The sequence below is a fragment of the Biomphalaria glabrata genome, chromosome 6, assembly GCF_947242115.1.
Source record: "Biomphalaria glabrata chromosome 6, xgBioGlab47.1, whole genome shotgun sequence".
Classification (NCBI taxonomy): domain Eukaryota; kingdom Metazoa; phylum Mollusca; class Gastropoda; family Planorbidae; genus Biomphalaria; species Biomphalaria glabrata.
The window spans coordinates 47,821,973-47,836,542 of NC_074716.1; the positions used below are offsets into that span (position 1 = coordinate 47,821,973).

The following is a 14,570-nucleotide window of genomic DNA, read 5'->3' on the forward strand; positions in this document are numbered from 1 at the left end:
GGTAGAGTTGGGTTTATTTATGTTATTTGGATTTATGTCTTCGACTGGATTAACCAAGGCAGATAATGCCCCTGTGTTTATTAGTCGATACATTAGAAATAGCAATTAGCACTTTTCAAAAAATGATATCTAATAAGGATGGTAGTATATTGTGAACGATCTTCGAAGATGTCTTTATCTCAAGCATGATTTCGGTCCATTTCGCGCAAGTGCCATACTTTCAGATGCTCAATTCTTAAACGTAAACTATGTGTTTCCTATCCGCTAAGCAACTTTGTGAATAATTCTGTTGAAATAAATTATTGATTCTTTGGAAACGATTTGGCGAAAATGTCTGACGGAGGATATTACCTGGAAATAAACGAGCAGATTTGCTGCCGGGTTAATCTCAGCGTTAGGAATTGGAGAGGCGCCTACCGGACGAGTCCGGCTTTCGGCGGACACGGCGACGCCGAGTTGGTCTCATCCCAGGACTACATGAGCCCGACGTACAGGGCGCTGGACGCGAGCGGCGTTCCCCTCGGGAGCGCCGTCTTCTACGGCGCCAACGTGACGTGGCAGGACGTGCGCCAGATCACGTCCAACTTCACCCCGGACGTGACGGCCTTCTGCGACGTGAAAGGGGAGAACAAGAGCTACAACCTGTCCGAGGTGAACTACTCCCTGGTCTCCCAGGCGGATTACATGGGCCGAGTCCTGGGGGAGCGCTACGTCAGCACCGAGAAGCTGGTGGTCCTGACCTTCCTGTACGTCCTCATCTTCCTGACCGGCGTCCTGGGCAACGTCTGCACCTGCGTGGTCATCACGCGGAACCGGTTCCTGCACACGGCCACCAATTACTACCTGTTCAGCCTGGCCATCTCTGACGTCATCACTCTGCTGCTGGGTAAGTAGCCTTAAGATTTTAAGCTCCTCTACCTCTCACAAACTCACTTTCAAGACCTACAAGGCACACTTTCACTTCTAAGGGTTTGATGAGCTAGATGTTCCAGAGTTTTAAAATGACTTTTTTTTTTACTCTGGAACACTTGAGAATACTGAGAGCCATTGAAACATTTTAATGTCACGGTGTCTCTTACACAACAACAGCAATACAACACACAAATAGATTTGTGTTAAGCTTACTACCTTGAAATAAATATGTTGAACTTAAGATCTACCCCAAGAAGTATGTTGTGGCCTACTTCAGTCGTAAGGATTATGGTTCGTCTCGTAGAAGACCTTTTCATGTGACTGTGGGGCCCTATTTTGGAGAGACACTCCCGTTCACGTATATCGCAGGTCAAGGTGGCTTTCGCTTTGGCGGTAGAGGAGCCGGCCAATTTCCGTGTGGCACGCTTTTTTTTTTTCGGAGCTGAGGCCCATTTTTTTTTTCCACTGTCCATAGCTTCCTAGGTCACCAACTCTCTATGCTAGGTCTTCCCAATAGTCAGTATCAATATCAATTCATCAAAAATGTAATACACTATCTAGATATATTTCTAAAGAATGCCATACTGTTTTCTGAAAAAAAAAAATGTCTAAAGAAAAAAAAAATATTTCAAGGTAACATTGGAAGAAAATCAAAACGATTCCATTTTTATACTTTCGATGACGCAGTTATCAAAATATAATTTTAATTTCTTGTCCTATTTGTGGTATAAACATGTACCCCAGGGCTCTAGTTCTGCTGTGAGTCGTGCCCGTACTATTTCCCATGTGTGAGCTGATATTAAGGCACGACATGTCATGACACTCTCAGTGACAGGTGCTCACGCTCGACGTGAGTGTCCTAATTAATGCCCCCATAGAGTTTCCGTCACCAGCAGACGTGTGCATACTTTTTGTTCGTCTGCTGGTGTCCATTAATGCGCTAAATTCTGACGCTTGATGACGTAATTGTGTTTGAAAAAGACTTTCAGTAAGAAGGGTAAAACCTTGGACTGATGTGGCACGTGATGTGCGCGTGCTGTGTTACACAGGACTCGTAAAGAACAAACGTCTGGAGGGGAGAGAATCTTCCCAGCATCTGAATCATTGATAGTGACATTTTCGATAGGTGAATATGATTAAATTAGGAGCGAATGTCTGGAAGAAATGGTGTCAGAATTGGAGATTCTCACTTGGTTTAAAATATCTCTTTAAAAACCGTTTCTATCTCATTTTAAATTCTTATACCTTTTTATTTCTTTTCGTTTTGCATTTTTCTCTTTCTCTGCCTCTCTTACTCTTTCTTTCTATCTGTTATTTCTCTTATCTTTCTCTCTCTTTCTTTCTCTTTTTCTCTCTCTTTCTTTCTCTCTCTCTTTCTTTCTCTCTCTCTCTTTCTCTTTCTCTCTTTCTCTCTCTTTCTCTCTCTCTTTCTCTCTCTTTCTGTTTCTCTCTCTCTTTCTCTCTCTCTCTTTCTTTCTCTCTCTCTCTCTTTCTCTCTCTCTCTCTCTTTCTTTCTCTCTCTTTCTTTCTTTCCCTTTCTCTTTTTCTCACTCTCTTTCTTTTTCTCTCTTTCTCTCTCTTTCTCTCTCTTTCTTTTACTTTCTTTCACTTGATATATTGTCTTTCTATCCTTTATAAATTAAACATTTACTCGTCCATTTGTGCTGCCAACTCTAAGATCACAATACAATCATGTCCCATTTAGTTTTTTCGAAACAAAATTAAAAAACAGTTAACTTGTACATATATAATTCTTTACAAGCGGGTGCATTATACGAGTATGTACTCTGTCCAAAAAAACATTAACCGGAAGTAACTAGACAGTACTCAAGTAGCCACAGCGTCTACCTTTGAACATTGCATGTGGTTTAAATTACATCTAGGCTAAACAAACATTAGATCCACGTGCCGCGGAGAATCGTTGACTTGTAGCACCAAGCTTCAGGAAGACAACTAAACCTCTGCAGACGAATTATATTTTAACTTGCAAAACAACTTAAACAATAACTTAAATAAAGTCTTTCTGAAAAATATTTTGTATAACTTTAGTACAATATACACCAAACCAGCTTGAGATAATATGAAATGAATGTAGTACACTCGACTAATAACATAGCCAGGAAAACCAGTGACTTGGCAGAATTTAAGTCATTGGTTAATATGCATGACTGAATGCATGACGCGTAGTACGTAATCATCTTCTTTTTTTGAAGTAACGTCTGTATTATATAAGATAAGATAAGATAAAATGGTACTCTGAACAAAATTGAACTCATTACAAAAACACGTCTTTTCAGTCTGGCGTTCTGGAGTCGTCAGTTTTAACTTATACCGCTGACGACAATGCCGCTTACCTTGCATCATTCACAACCAATCATTAACCTCTTCCCACCATCACCATAGAAACACACACACTCCATAACGCTACGTTCATTGTATGATTAATACCCGGCAAAGTTCAGAAAGAATTTGACAGTCTCTACATGGTACCTGTTTTAAAACCTATTTCTAGTCAATAAAATGCACTAGAAACAATGACGACCCACACGATAGAGTAAAATGTATTCTTTTCAATGTCGTAAACTATCGAATAACGAGAAAAAAGGTTAGGGGTCAAACTTAATAATAGGACGCAGCAGGAAACTAGATACTTCATTGAGATCTAGATCAACTTCTTGTGTGTAACTTATGACCTGCTACAAGATGACATAGACTTGCTTCGAGTAACGCTTTCTCTCCGAACTGACGATACCAGCGTTGATTCCACCAAAATGTGGTAAATAATTACGGAGAGAAAGAGTTAACAATGACGTCACCAGCTCATCCGGGGAGCTTGATGACATTTCGGTGACTACAAGTGAGTCATACTGAAAATGTCACCAAAAAGAAAAAAAAAATTAATTTAAAAACCTAATTAAACAGTTGCTTCTCTATCAATATGAACAAATAACATTCTCAGAACAAATGACATTCCAAGAATAAATGACATTCTAAGAACAAATGGAATTTTCAAAGTAATCACAAAATTGTGACCCTGAGGAAATGGCGTGACATCTTAAGTCCGAGTATTTGAGACTATGTCCAACTATTGGACTTCCACTTTGACCTGTCCAGCGATGCTTAGTTCCTCTTCTTTTACAAATATAAACTTGTATTTAAAATTAATTATGATCAATAAATGTATCAATTGATGAATTTGCCAATATATCCACTAATTTATCAACCGAAATAGCTATTGATGTTTCAACCTGATATAACAAGAAATGTATCGGATTCAACATATAAACGTTTTAATTCAGGATAACTGTTGACAACAACAAAAAATGGATAGTCCTGTAATTGAATGAAATTTTATCAAAGACCAAGGACAGAGCGGAATGGAGAAATAATGTCAAAAGATCGTGCTTGGTGCCCGAACGGTTCAACAGACTAAGGCAGGGGTTCCCAACCTGTCGCTTGCGACCACCGTGGGGGTCGATTGACCATTTGCCAGGGGTCGCATAAGACCATCGAAAATATGGATTGTTATTGTCTATTCTTCCATTGCTGTATGTGTGTGTGTGTGTGGGGGGGGTCGCGGCAGAGTGGGGGATTGTAAAAAGGGGTCGCCGAACTTAAAAGGTTGAAAACCGCTGGACTAAGGGATAGGTGAAGGTGAACTGTTAGTGTTAGCAAATGTTGGCGGTTTATTAGGTACAGTACATGTGAGTGTTTGCGTGCTTTTGAATGCAATGTCACTAAATGAGATAGACAAATAGAACTTAAGTCTACACTATAGAAACTAAGTTTTGTTTCTCTTACAAAACACAAGCATCAATTGAGATAAAGGAAATTGAAGGCATAAAAAAAATGATTGGCATTATCTTTTAGAATTGTTCCGTGATTGAACCGAAGGTTTACTTTCATGTTTTTAAATATCTTTATCTTTACCTTTAAATATCCTTTGATAATCATGCTTTCATTGTCTCTTTTATCTTTTTTTTTTGTGATGATAATGTTTTTGTTGACATTGTTTTTATTAATCTTTTTTTTTTGTTTTCTCTTCCCCCATCATTCATCTTCATCACTTGAACAAAGTCTCTGTTTATTTGGAGTCATCTCCACTTTTTCTTAAACGTAAACGTATCTTTCCTTCATCTATCGTGTATCGATCTTCGTCTTTCATGTATCGATCTTCGTCTTTCGTGTTTTATTTTGTTTGATTTTCAAGTATCGATCATCCTTTCTTATGCATCGATCTTCGTCTCTTGCGTATTAATCTTCGTCTTTCATGTATCGATCTTCGTCTTTCATGTATCGATCTTCGTCTTTCATGTATCGATCTTTTCATGTATCGATCTTATCATGTATTGATCTTCGTCTTTCATGTATCGATCTTTTCATGTATCGATCTTATCATGTATCGATCTTCGTCTTTCATGTATCGATCTTTTCATGTATCGATCTTATCATGTATTGATCTTCGTCTTTTATGTATCGATCTTCGTCTTTCATGTATCGATCTTTATCTTTCATGTATTGATCTTTTCATGTATCGATCTTCGTCTTTTGTGTTTTCTTCTTTTATTTTTCTTGTATCGATCTTCGTCTTTCATGTTTTCTTTTGTTTGATTTCCAAGTATCGATCATCGCATTTTATACATCGATCTTCGTCTCTTGCGTAATAATCTTCGTCCTTTATGTATCGATCCTCGTCTTTCATGTATCGATCTTCGCCTTTTATGTATCGATCCTTTCACATATCGATCTTCGTCTTCCAAATATCGATTCTTCTATGTATCTCTCATTTGTTTAACATTCTTTATATCCGTATGTCTGTCTGAGCGAATCTGTCTCTCTCTTGTCTCTCTCTCTCTCTCTCTCTCTCTCTTTCCATTCAATTTTCATTCATCACCCATGTAATAAAATAATCTCTTATAGAATGTCTTTAACCTAAACTATAAAAAAAAAAGCTTATAAGATCTATAGAACTGCACATTTACAGACATCTCTCAATATTGTAAGATGAACTTCCCTTTTTATATCAAACAAAATTAATTAATAATCACTAATTCATTAATTAATCGCTAAAGTTTTTTTTATTGATTCATGTTTTTTAGGGACAAGAAATTGTACTTTTTTATTTGAAATCCGAGAATGGGAAGTGGGAGAAATAGCGTGTTTAAATTTGTAACAAGCAGACAGACAGACAGACAGACAGACAGACAGTGAGCTGTTGCTAGGTTTGTAAAAAAAATTATAAAAAAAAATGGTCTTTCACGGCTTAACGTTTTGTTCAAGACTTCTACTGTCTCTAAAAACGAGTTCAGTCTTTAAAGCTTGTCTATTAGAGTCTCATCGATATCTGTCTGTACTAATATATGTCTTCACAACACTTTACATTCACTCTATATCGCTTCATCACTCAGGCCAACACACATACATCTATGAAATAAACATTTGATAGACTCAAACGGAAACATTCGAGTTAATAGACATCTTAGGTTATAATTAGTACTAAAGACCAGTTGTTTTTTTTTGTTTATTTGTTTTTTGGGAAGGTTCTCAAAGTACACTGATCAAAACGCATCACAAAAACTTCCTTATTTAGGCGAAACTCTGTTGTCAACATTCATCTATAGCAGGGGTTCTCAACCTGTGGGTCGCGACCCCCTTGGGGGTCGATTGACGATTTGCCAGGGGTCACTTAAGACCATTGAAACTATGGATTGTTATTGTCTATTCTTCTATAGCTGTATCTGTGTGTGTGTGGGGGGGGGGAAGGTCGCGTGAGAGTGGGGGATTGTAAAAAGGGGTCGACGAGCTTAAAAGGTTGAGAACCGCTGATCTATAGTCTAGTACTTAGCAAAACGACATGTCGGTGCGCATGACGGAGTTACAACAATATAGACAAAACCAACTTGTGATCAAAAGAAATAAATGCTGTAGACTTTAATAATACTATTTCTTAACAAAATCTAACTGCAATAACACAACCTTTCAGTCTCACGTTCTGGAGTCCTCTGTCTTAACTAAGACAAAATGACGACAATGCCACCTATATTGCATCATTCACAACCAGTCGCTTACCTCTTCCCACCGTCACCCTGGAAACAAACACACACACACCCACACACACTCCATAACAAAGATCCATGAACGTTCATCCTTACTGGACCTTGTCATTATTGGTTATAGTATCCATGTTATTATTGGTTATAGTAACCTTTTTATTATTGGTTATAGTATCCTTGTTATGATTGGTTATACGTATCTTCTGATAGTTCATGAGTCAAATAATGGCCTCTTTCAGTCACAAAGCAACTCTATGGATCAACTCATGGAAATGAGATGAAATCCTGGGCATTAGCTGTAGTCAGAACGATGTCCCCCGCACATCAGTTCCCTCCTCTCCACGCAGCTGATGTATCCAAAGGAACGGCAGTGCCGATACAGTTTGGGGTCAGCGGCGTCGCAGGTTCTGTCAGAGTGTAGCACTGGGTGCTGCAAACTGGCTTGGGGTGGCCAGCTCCTGATTTTTCCTCAGGGTTGACTCACGAAGTCTCTCCCATGAGTCAAATAATAGTTCAAGTGCAAAAAAAGTAACTAGAGACATGACAATGATCAAAGATATGTCTAGTGTTTTGAAGACGATGATAGTACTTTCTACATTTTAGTTTCTGTTTTTAAGGGAAACTCCGATGGTTTTTCAAATTTGAGTTATTGACATATTTAAATTCTGCGTAAAAAGTTGTAATTGTAAACATTTTATCCTTTTGTATTTAAATGCTTAGAAACATTTATATTTAATAAATTAGTAAATTCTTGACATCTAAAAAAATAACGGGGTTCTTTGAAATTTTGTTTTTAGCTCAGTCAAACGTCACTTCCCTCAACAATACTGAAAGAGAAATTACATTTAACCAATCGTATCGCTTCATTCTTACAGTAGCTGTTAGTGACGGCCTAGTCCAGAGCTATGGTACAGTTATATATAGAGATCTAAAAGCATTAGGTCAACCAACTCGAGAAAAAAAAAAGTAACATTCTCATCTAAGCCCCTCCCTGTCCTAAAAATTTAAATAGATCGTGTATCTGACTGATTCGAACAAACTGGTCAGTGTAAGGCTAGTCGAGACTACGTGTAGTCGGTCATGACAAGACAACCAAGCGATAGTGTTTGTTGTATGTTGAGTGGTCAGGCGAGAAAATACACACTGACCTGGTTAGTCATGCATGTAAATCTACTTTCAACGCGCATTTTTTTCTTTTGCTTACAAGATCTAGATCTAACTGCATAGACAAAGATATATTTCTTTTACGAGAATGTAAACTTTGCTGTATGGTCTCCCGTTATACAATAAGTCAACAAATTAAATTAATAGGTTAGTGTGACGTCACATAGAAACCCGGTGAAAGTCTTATCGTTTTAGATGCGCAGGAAAATTACATCAGAAAAACATCAATCACTAAGTTATTATAGCAAATTGTAAACAAAAAAAAGAATAATACATTCATTATCTGTAAATCAAAACACTTATTATATATAAAAAATTGACAAAACCATCGGAGTTTCCCTTTAAACTGTATTTTGGATTAAATTGAGTTTTCATTTTATGCCCAGCGTGTAATCTTCAAATTGATACAACGTCTTTTGTTTTTTACATTTAACATTTTTTTTTTATTTTTTAAAATTTCCATAACATTTTTTTTTTAATTTCCTTAAAATTTGAAGGAATTTTTTTTTTTAAACAGATGAATAATTGCATCATTAATTACATTTTTTTTTATTGGACATTGAAAATCATTTGTTTGAGACCTTTTCAACATTTGATCGCTGAGAGCTCTTAATGGATTAACTCATCTCTAAGTGTCCTTGTGGTCATCTTTTTCAATATCATTAGTTGAATGTTTTTGCTTGTTTCGTTGGTTGAAGCGCCAAATATCGTTTATTCTTTGACAACGTAGCCTATAGGGGCTTCTCAATCACAGAGCAGAAGTAGAGGTTTATGTGCGTCACGTGATGAAGCATGTCAAGGTCGCCAATAACGACGTTGTTTTGTTAGATCATTTTTTTTCCATAAAACACTGAAATCTTGGCGTAGAGCTATACATAACTTATAAAGGAACAGGGGAGCTAACAACAGACATGACAGTATGATAATTTCAAAGAAATATTCTTATATTGTCAATATATTTAAGGAGATTTTTATGAGTTTTCATATGATTTTAATAATTTCCAGGACTTTTTCGTATATTTTCCAATTTCAGGAGATTTCCAGGAGCTTATAAAATGTTTATAAAAATTATAAAATAGTTTAATTTAATAATTTACACTTAGGACTAGCGCGGGTCCTATGAAAGTGCGGGGCCCTCTGAGGTTGAATTATTTACAATGGCCTAAGACGGCCCTGCCAAATAGTGTCGTATGTTACACCGTGGGTCGAGAATTCAAAGAACTATTCTTAGATCGCAGAATTTAAAATGAGAGACTAAATTTAAAAAAAAAAGTGCTATTTTGTTTTATTGTGCCTTGTATTAATACCATTATAATGGATATATGATTGAAACTGATCTATATTCTCATAGACGTCAAACATTAAATGTAATTACCGATATCTGAATCATCCAGATCCCTAGTTTGCAATATGTAGTAATTGGATTACATTTCTAATTCATCAGCTAGGGGGCAATGATGGATCATTAAATTTTAACGTAGCCATTAAAACAATTCTTGTTACGAAACAACTCGTGTGGTAAATGCATATAATATGAACGGAGGTATTATCTATTAATGGCATTCCGAATGTATTAAGTATTATTAGATATTATTAAAGATAAAGTGATATGGAGCCAACACAACCTAGCCGTTTCTAGCCCCTAACCTCATGAGGAGATCATACTTTGGCTGCACAATTTTTATCGCCCCTTCCCAGCCCCTGATTGGGACAATCTCACCCTTATCAACTTATTTTATTAATCACAGATGTTGTTTTTACAAAAGAAAATATAATTACGCTCCATGATTCCATGTGTTAATCAAGACATACGGGATTATTAAAAACGTAAACTCTTTAGCCATTTGTTTTCCTGGCTGACTCAGGCAACCCAATGCCCTAATGGCACTAAGGAAGATGTAACACATGTACTAATTTGTCCTAGCGTATTGAATAAGGAATGTGCCTTTATCTTCGTGTCTTTCTGAATATTTTTAATAGGTTCTGTTTTTGTAATTAGTAAGTTATTTGTCGGTGTTTTCTTCTTTGCTTTTGGGTCTTCTGTCTTGAACTATCTCTAAAGTAAGTAATTGAGCTCTTGTTCAATGTAGCACGTATATGAAAACTAATCGTGTGCATATTTTAGCTCAACTCCCGTTTAACCCCTACACCCCTACTCCGTGTGACTGGCTAACTTACTCGCGGGGTTTTATTTGTGCAGCGACATGAATTCATCTTGTCTTGTGTGAGCACACGTAGGCATAGATTGTCTCTGAGGCTATTATCTTGACTGGCCCCTCTAATGAATATCAGAATCTCACATCCACACCACATTTTCATCCCATACACTCACACACATTTTCATCCCACACACACTCACACGTTCAGACTCGCTCATTAACGTATGAATATGTCGCGTCAACGCTCGCCGAGATCAAAGGTTTGATCATGAGGAGTCATTTCTTGGCTTGGTTTTGTTTTCATTGTGTTGAATCAGCATTTGTATGGGTGTCGTCTGCTGCGATGGAGGCATAAAGTACGTTAGAAGGAAACTGAGAATAAGAGACTTTAGAGAGAGTGTAAGAGAGAGAGTCTAAGAGAGAGAGAGTCTAAGAGAGAGTGTAAGAGAGAGAGCGCAAGAGATAGAGTGCAAGAGAGAGAGAGTCTAAGAGAGAGAGTGCAAGAGAGAGAGTCTAAGAGAGAGAGAGAAAGAGAGAGACATATACGAAGAGAAAGAGCCACAAAGAGAGAAATTGAAACAGGCAAAAAGAAAGAGACCGGGGTGTACAGAGAAAGAGAGAAAAAGAGAGACTAGAGAAAAAAAATGACAGAAAGACAGAGAATATACATGAATACAAAAAGAGAGAGGAAAAGAGAGAGAGAGAAAGTGAGAGACAAGGCGTCAAAGGTAAAAAGAGAGAGAGACAGAGAAAGAAAAAAAGAGTCAGAGTGACAGTCCGAGAGAGAGATAGAGAGCGAGATAGGGACAGAGAGAGAGAGAGAGAGAGAGAGAGAGGTGAACAGAGTGGGATGAAAGGGAGAGAAAGAAACACAGACGAAGAGACACGTCAAGAGACAGAGATAAAGAGACACTAAGATACAAAAAAGAGATAAATAGAGAAACAATGAAAATGAGAGACAGAGAGAGAGAGAAAAAAAAAGAAAGAGACAGTGAGAAAGAGATGGAGACTCAGAAAGAGAGACAGAGAAAGAGAGAGAAAGAGACTAAAAAATTTTAATTAGATACATCCACACCTAATATATCAATCACACTTTCCAAAGAAGTAGAACTCTATTCTTTCTTGCACTCTGTACGACCTCACACCCCCCCCCCCTACCCACAACTGGCATGTTCAATCTGCAATCATTATTGTGATGCTCGCTTTGAACCGTCATTTGCATCTGTGTGTCGCTTGATGACATTACTCTGTTAAGCCCGGTCATTAACCGCGGGTTCTCTATTTAGATTAGAATCTCTGGCAGTGAGATTATCAACGATAGAGGACTTCCAAAATATAAAATGTTTCTTTTCTTGAGAACATCGTCAAAGAGTTTTGACTGCTTATTTTATTGACATCTCTCCACTGACTTTATTAACATACAATCTTAGCAAAACCAAGAACATTCAGTGTGTGCACTGTGCTACAATTTAAGCATATGGGAAGCGGTGGGAAGCGTGGTCGAGAGGCTAAGTACGCTTGAACTTGGCTTGTCTTGGCTACCTAGAAGGGGGCTCGACAGGTTCGACACCCGACTCGGGCAGAGTTGCGTTTACTGAGCGCCTAAAGGCAGCACGGAAAACCAACTCCTAGATACCCCCTCCCCCCCCCACCCACTGGTCCACAAATGAGCTTGGACCAAAAGCGCTCTGAGCATGCTGTAAGCATGAAAGTAGCGCTATATAAAAGCTATAATAATAATATATACATCCCAAAGACTTTTCCAACCAAAGAAGTCTTAGAAACCGTTTCCCCACTCTCCGAAATGAGTGAAAATATCCCTGTGACCATTTCTGGGGGCCCCCAAGTAAGCAGGCGCCCTAAGCTAAAGCGTATGTTCAAAGGTGAGCAAAACTAGGAACATTATTGGCGCCCCCCTCTCTCCAATTTTCCATGAACTTTACACTTCTACTTTAAATTGAATCTGTACATGTTTATAAATAAAAAGTAAGTTCAAATTGTTGTAACAAGGCTTGCCTTCGAGTGCGAAGGTTACTAATTAATGCCATATTTCACGTGTCTTCATAGTACGAGCAAGTGACCTATAAATTTTGCCACATCCAACGCAGACAAAACCGATGTCTGCCGGTGACCCGTTTAAGTTCTCTTCGACCTCAACACCAATTATAAGTTTAATGTAAATAGCTTTAATTCAATGTTAAAACCAAGTGACAATTTAGCATACACTATAGACAATTACATTCCTTGTCTCGTAATAAGCCTCTGTGAAGGGCCCGCATATGGAGATCGCCCCTCGCCATGCAGGGGAGAACTATTAACAAAGATGGACGACGTAATTAGAACTACCTTATTATTCCCAATGCGCATGGTCACCATGAGCCCCGGAGTCTCGGTTACACGCCACCCCCGCACCTATCCCCACCCGTCTGTAGACTCTTTCTCTCTATAGATAATCTGGAACTGCCTATCCCATTTGTGTGTAAAGTCTGTGAAGTGAAATGAACTATGAAATTAAAACAAAAAGATTTGAGTTTCAATTAGAAAAAGCTTTTTTCTTATGTATGAACATTTTGAATCGTTTCATTTCAAAGTCCAAATAAAACGCTTCACTTTTGTTTTGTACGGTAGTATTTTAAATTGACATTAATGAATATACCCTTACATTAACGAATATACCCTTACATACAAGATCTGGACGTTCCTTAAACAACCAAAGAGATAAATAATTATACAAAAAATTAATGCAATTATGAATTGTAAAGCCTTATACGAAGGATGAAGATGCTTGATCCCAAAATGAGACGCGTCGCCGGAAATGATGCACGTCACGTGATGTTATCTCCATGGCAACCAAAAGCTTCATTTCTTTGCTGGGTGAATTAAAGATGAAGAGCAAAGAAAGTAAAAAAACAACAAACTTTGGGGCCATCGTGTGCGAGGTCAATGGCATCAATGAATTTCTAAAAAATAAATCATTTCATGAGATAAAATTAAATACTACAGAAATAGAAAATTTGTAGTGTAAATAATATTCCAAAGACGTTATTAAATGACAGACAGACAGACAGAAAGATAGATAGATAGATAGATAGATAGATAGATAGATAGATAGATAGATAGATAGACAGACAAACAGATAGACAGACAGATAGACAGACAGACAGACAGACAGATAGACAGATAGAAAGTTATCAAAATGAGTACCAGGAGAAATCTTGAGAATATTCGCCTAGGACCCCCCCCCCCCCCCCAGGCCATATTAACTTGAGAACTACTGAAATCTCTTTGTACGCCTAGAAAAGTGTACTTTACATTCTCTGTACAAAACAGAAAGTTGAAAAAAAAAATGTAGGGCAAATTTTTTTTCCCAAAATCTTTTTTTTTTCTCTCTTTCACTAAAAATATTTTAATACATTTAATCAAAAACTTAAAAGAAAATAGTTGGAAATGAGAATGTTAACCCTAGCTTGAAATTCGCGACTGCCTAGTTTATCTAATCAAATTGTTAACCAAAAGGAAGAAAAAAAGGTCCATTAATCATATTGACTTCTGACATGCAAGAAACACAAACACCAATTTTTTTTTTATACCTTATTCTACAAGTTTAAACCTCCGCTGGGAAATGTCTCATGTTTTTAAATGATTTAAGCCGAAAAGAACATTCGCGAAGAATTCTAAACATAATTTTTAAAAACAATATAAAATCCAGGTTCGAATTTTTTTTTTATGTCACGGAGCATGAAAAATAATAAAATTTAAATTAGTCATGTCACGTGACAGTCAATTCTGAAACTCGTTTTGTCATGTATATGTTAGTCTCTTTAAAAATGTAATTTAATTATTACCGTCAGGCTCGACGACCTTGGAAAGAGTTAGACGGGAAGTGAATCAGATGTTTTTGAATATATTGTTGTTGTTGTTGTTGTTGTTGGCTTTGTCTTAAATTGACCAGTGATTCATTTCCTGACAGTACAAGCCATATTCTAGAGCAGTGTTTTCCCAAACTTTTTCCTTAACGGGACACTTCGCACATTCTGAGCATTTAGCGGAACACTTCGCACATTCTGAGCATTTAGCGGAACACTTCGCACATTCTGAGCATTTAGCGGAACTCTTCGCACATTCTGAGCATTTAGCGTAACTCTTCGCACATTCTGAGCATTTAGCGGAACACTTCGCACATTCTGAGCATTTAGCGGAACTCTTCGCACATTCTGAGCATTTAGCGGAACTCTTCGCACATTCTGAGCATTTAGCGTAACTCTTCGCACATTCTGAGCAT

At 37.5% G+C, this 14,570-nt stretch overlaps 1 protein-coding gene across 1 annotated transcript in view; it reads left to right on the forward strand.

Moving 5' to 3' along the window:
• Nucleotides 1-210: 210 nt before the first annotated feature.
• The window catches only part of LOC106071039 (pyrokinin-1 receptor-like), a 266,696-nt gene continuing 252,336 nt past the window's right edge, over nt 211-14,570 (forward strand). The window contains exon 1 of the mRNA XM_056033457.1: nt 211-886. Within this exon, the coding sequence (XP_055889432.1) occupies nt 331-886 (556 nt within the window). The 5' untranslated portion in view covers nt 211-330. The remainder of the gene's footprint in view (nt 887-14,570) is intronic.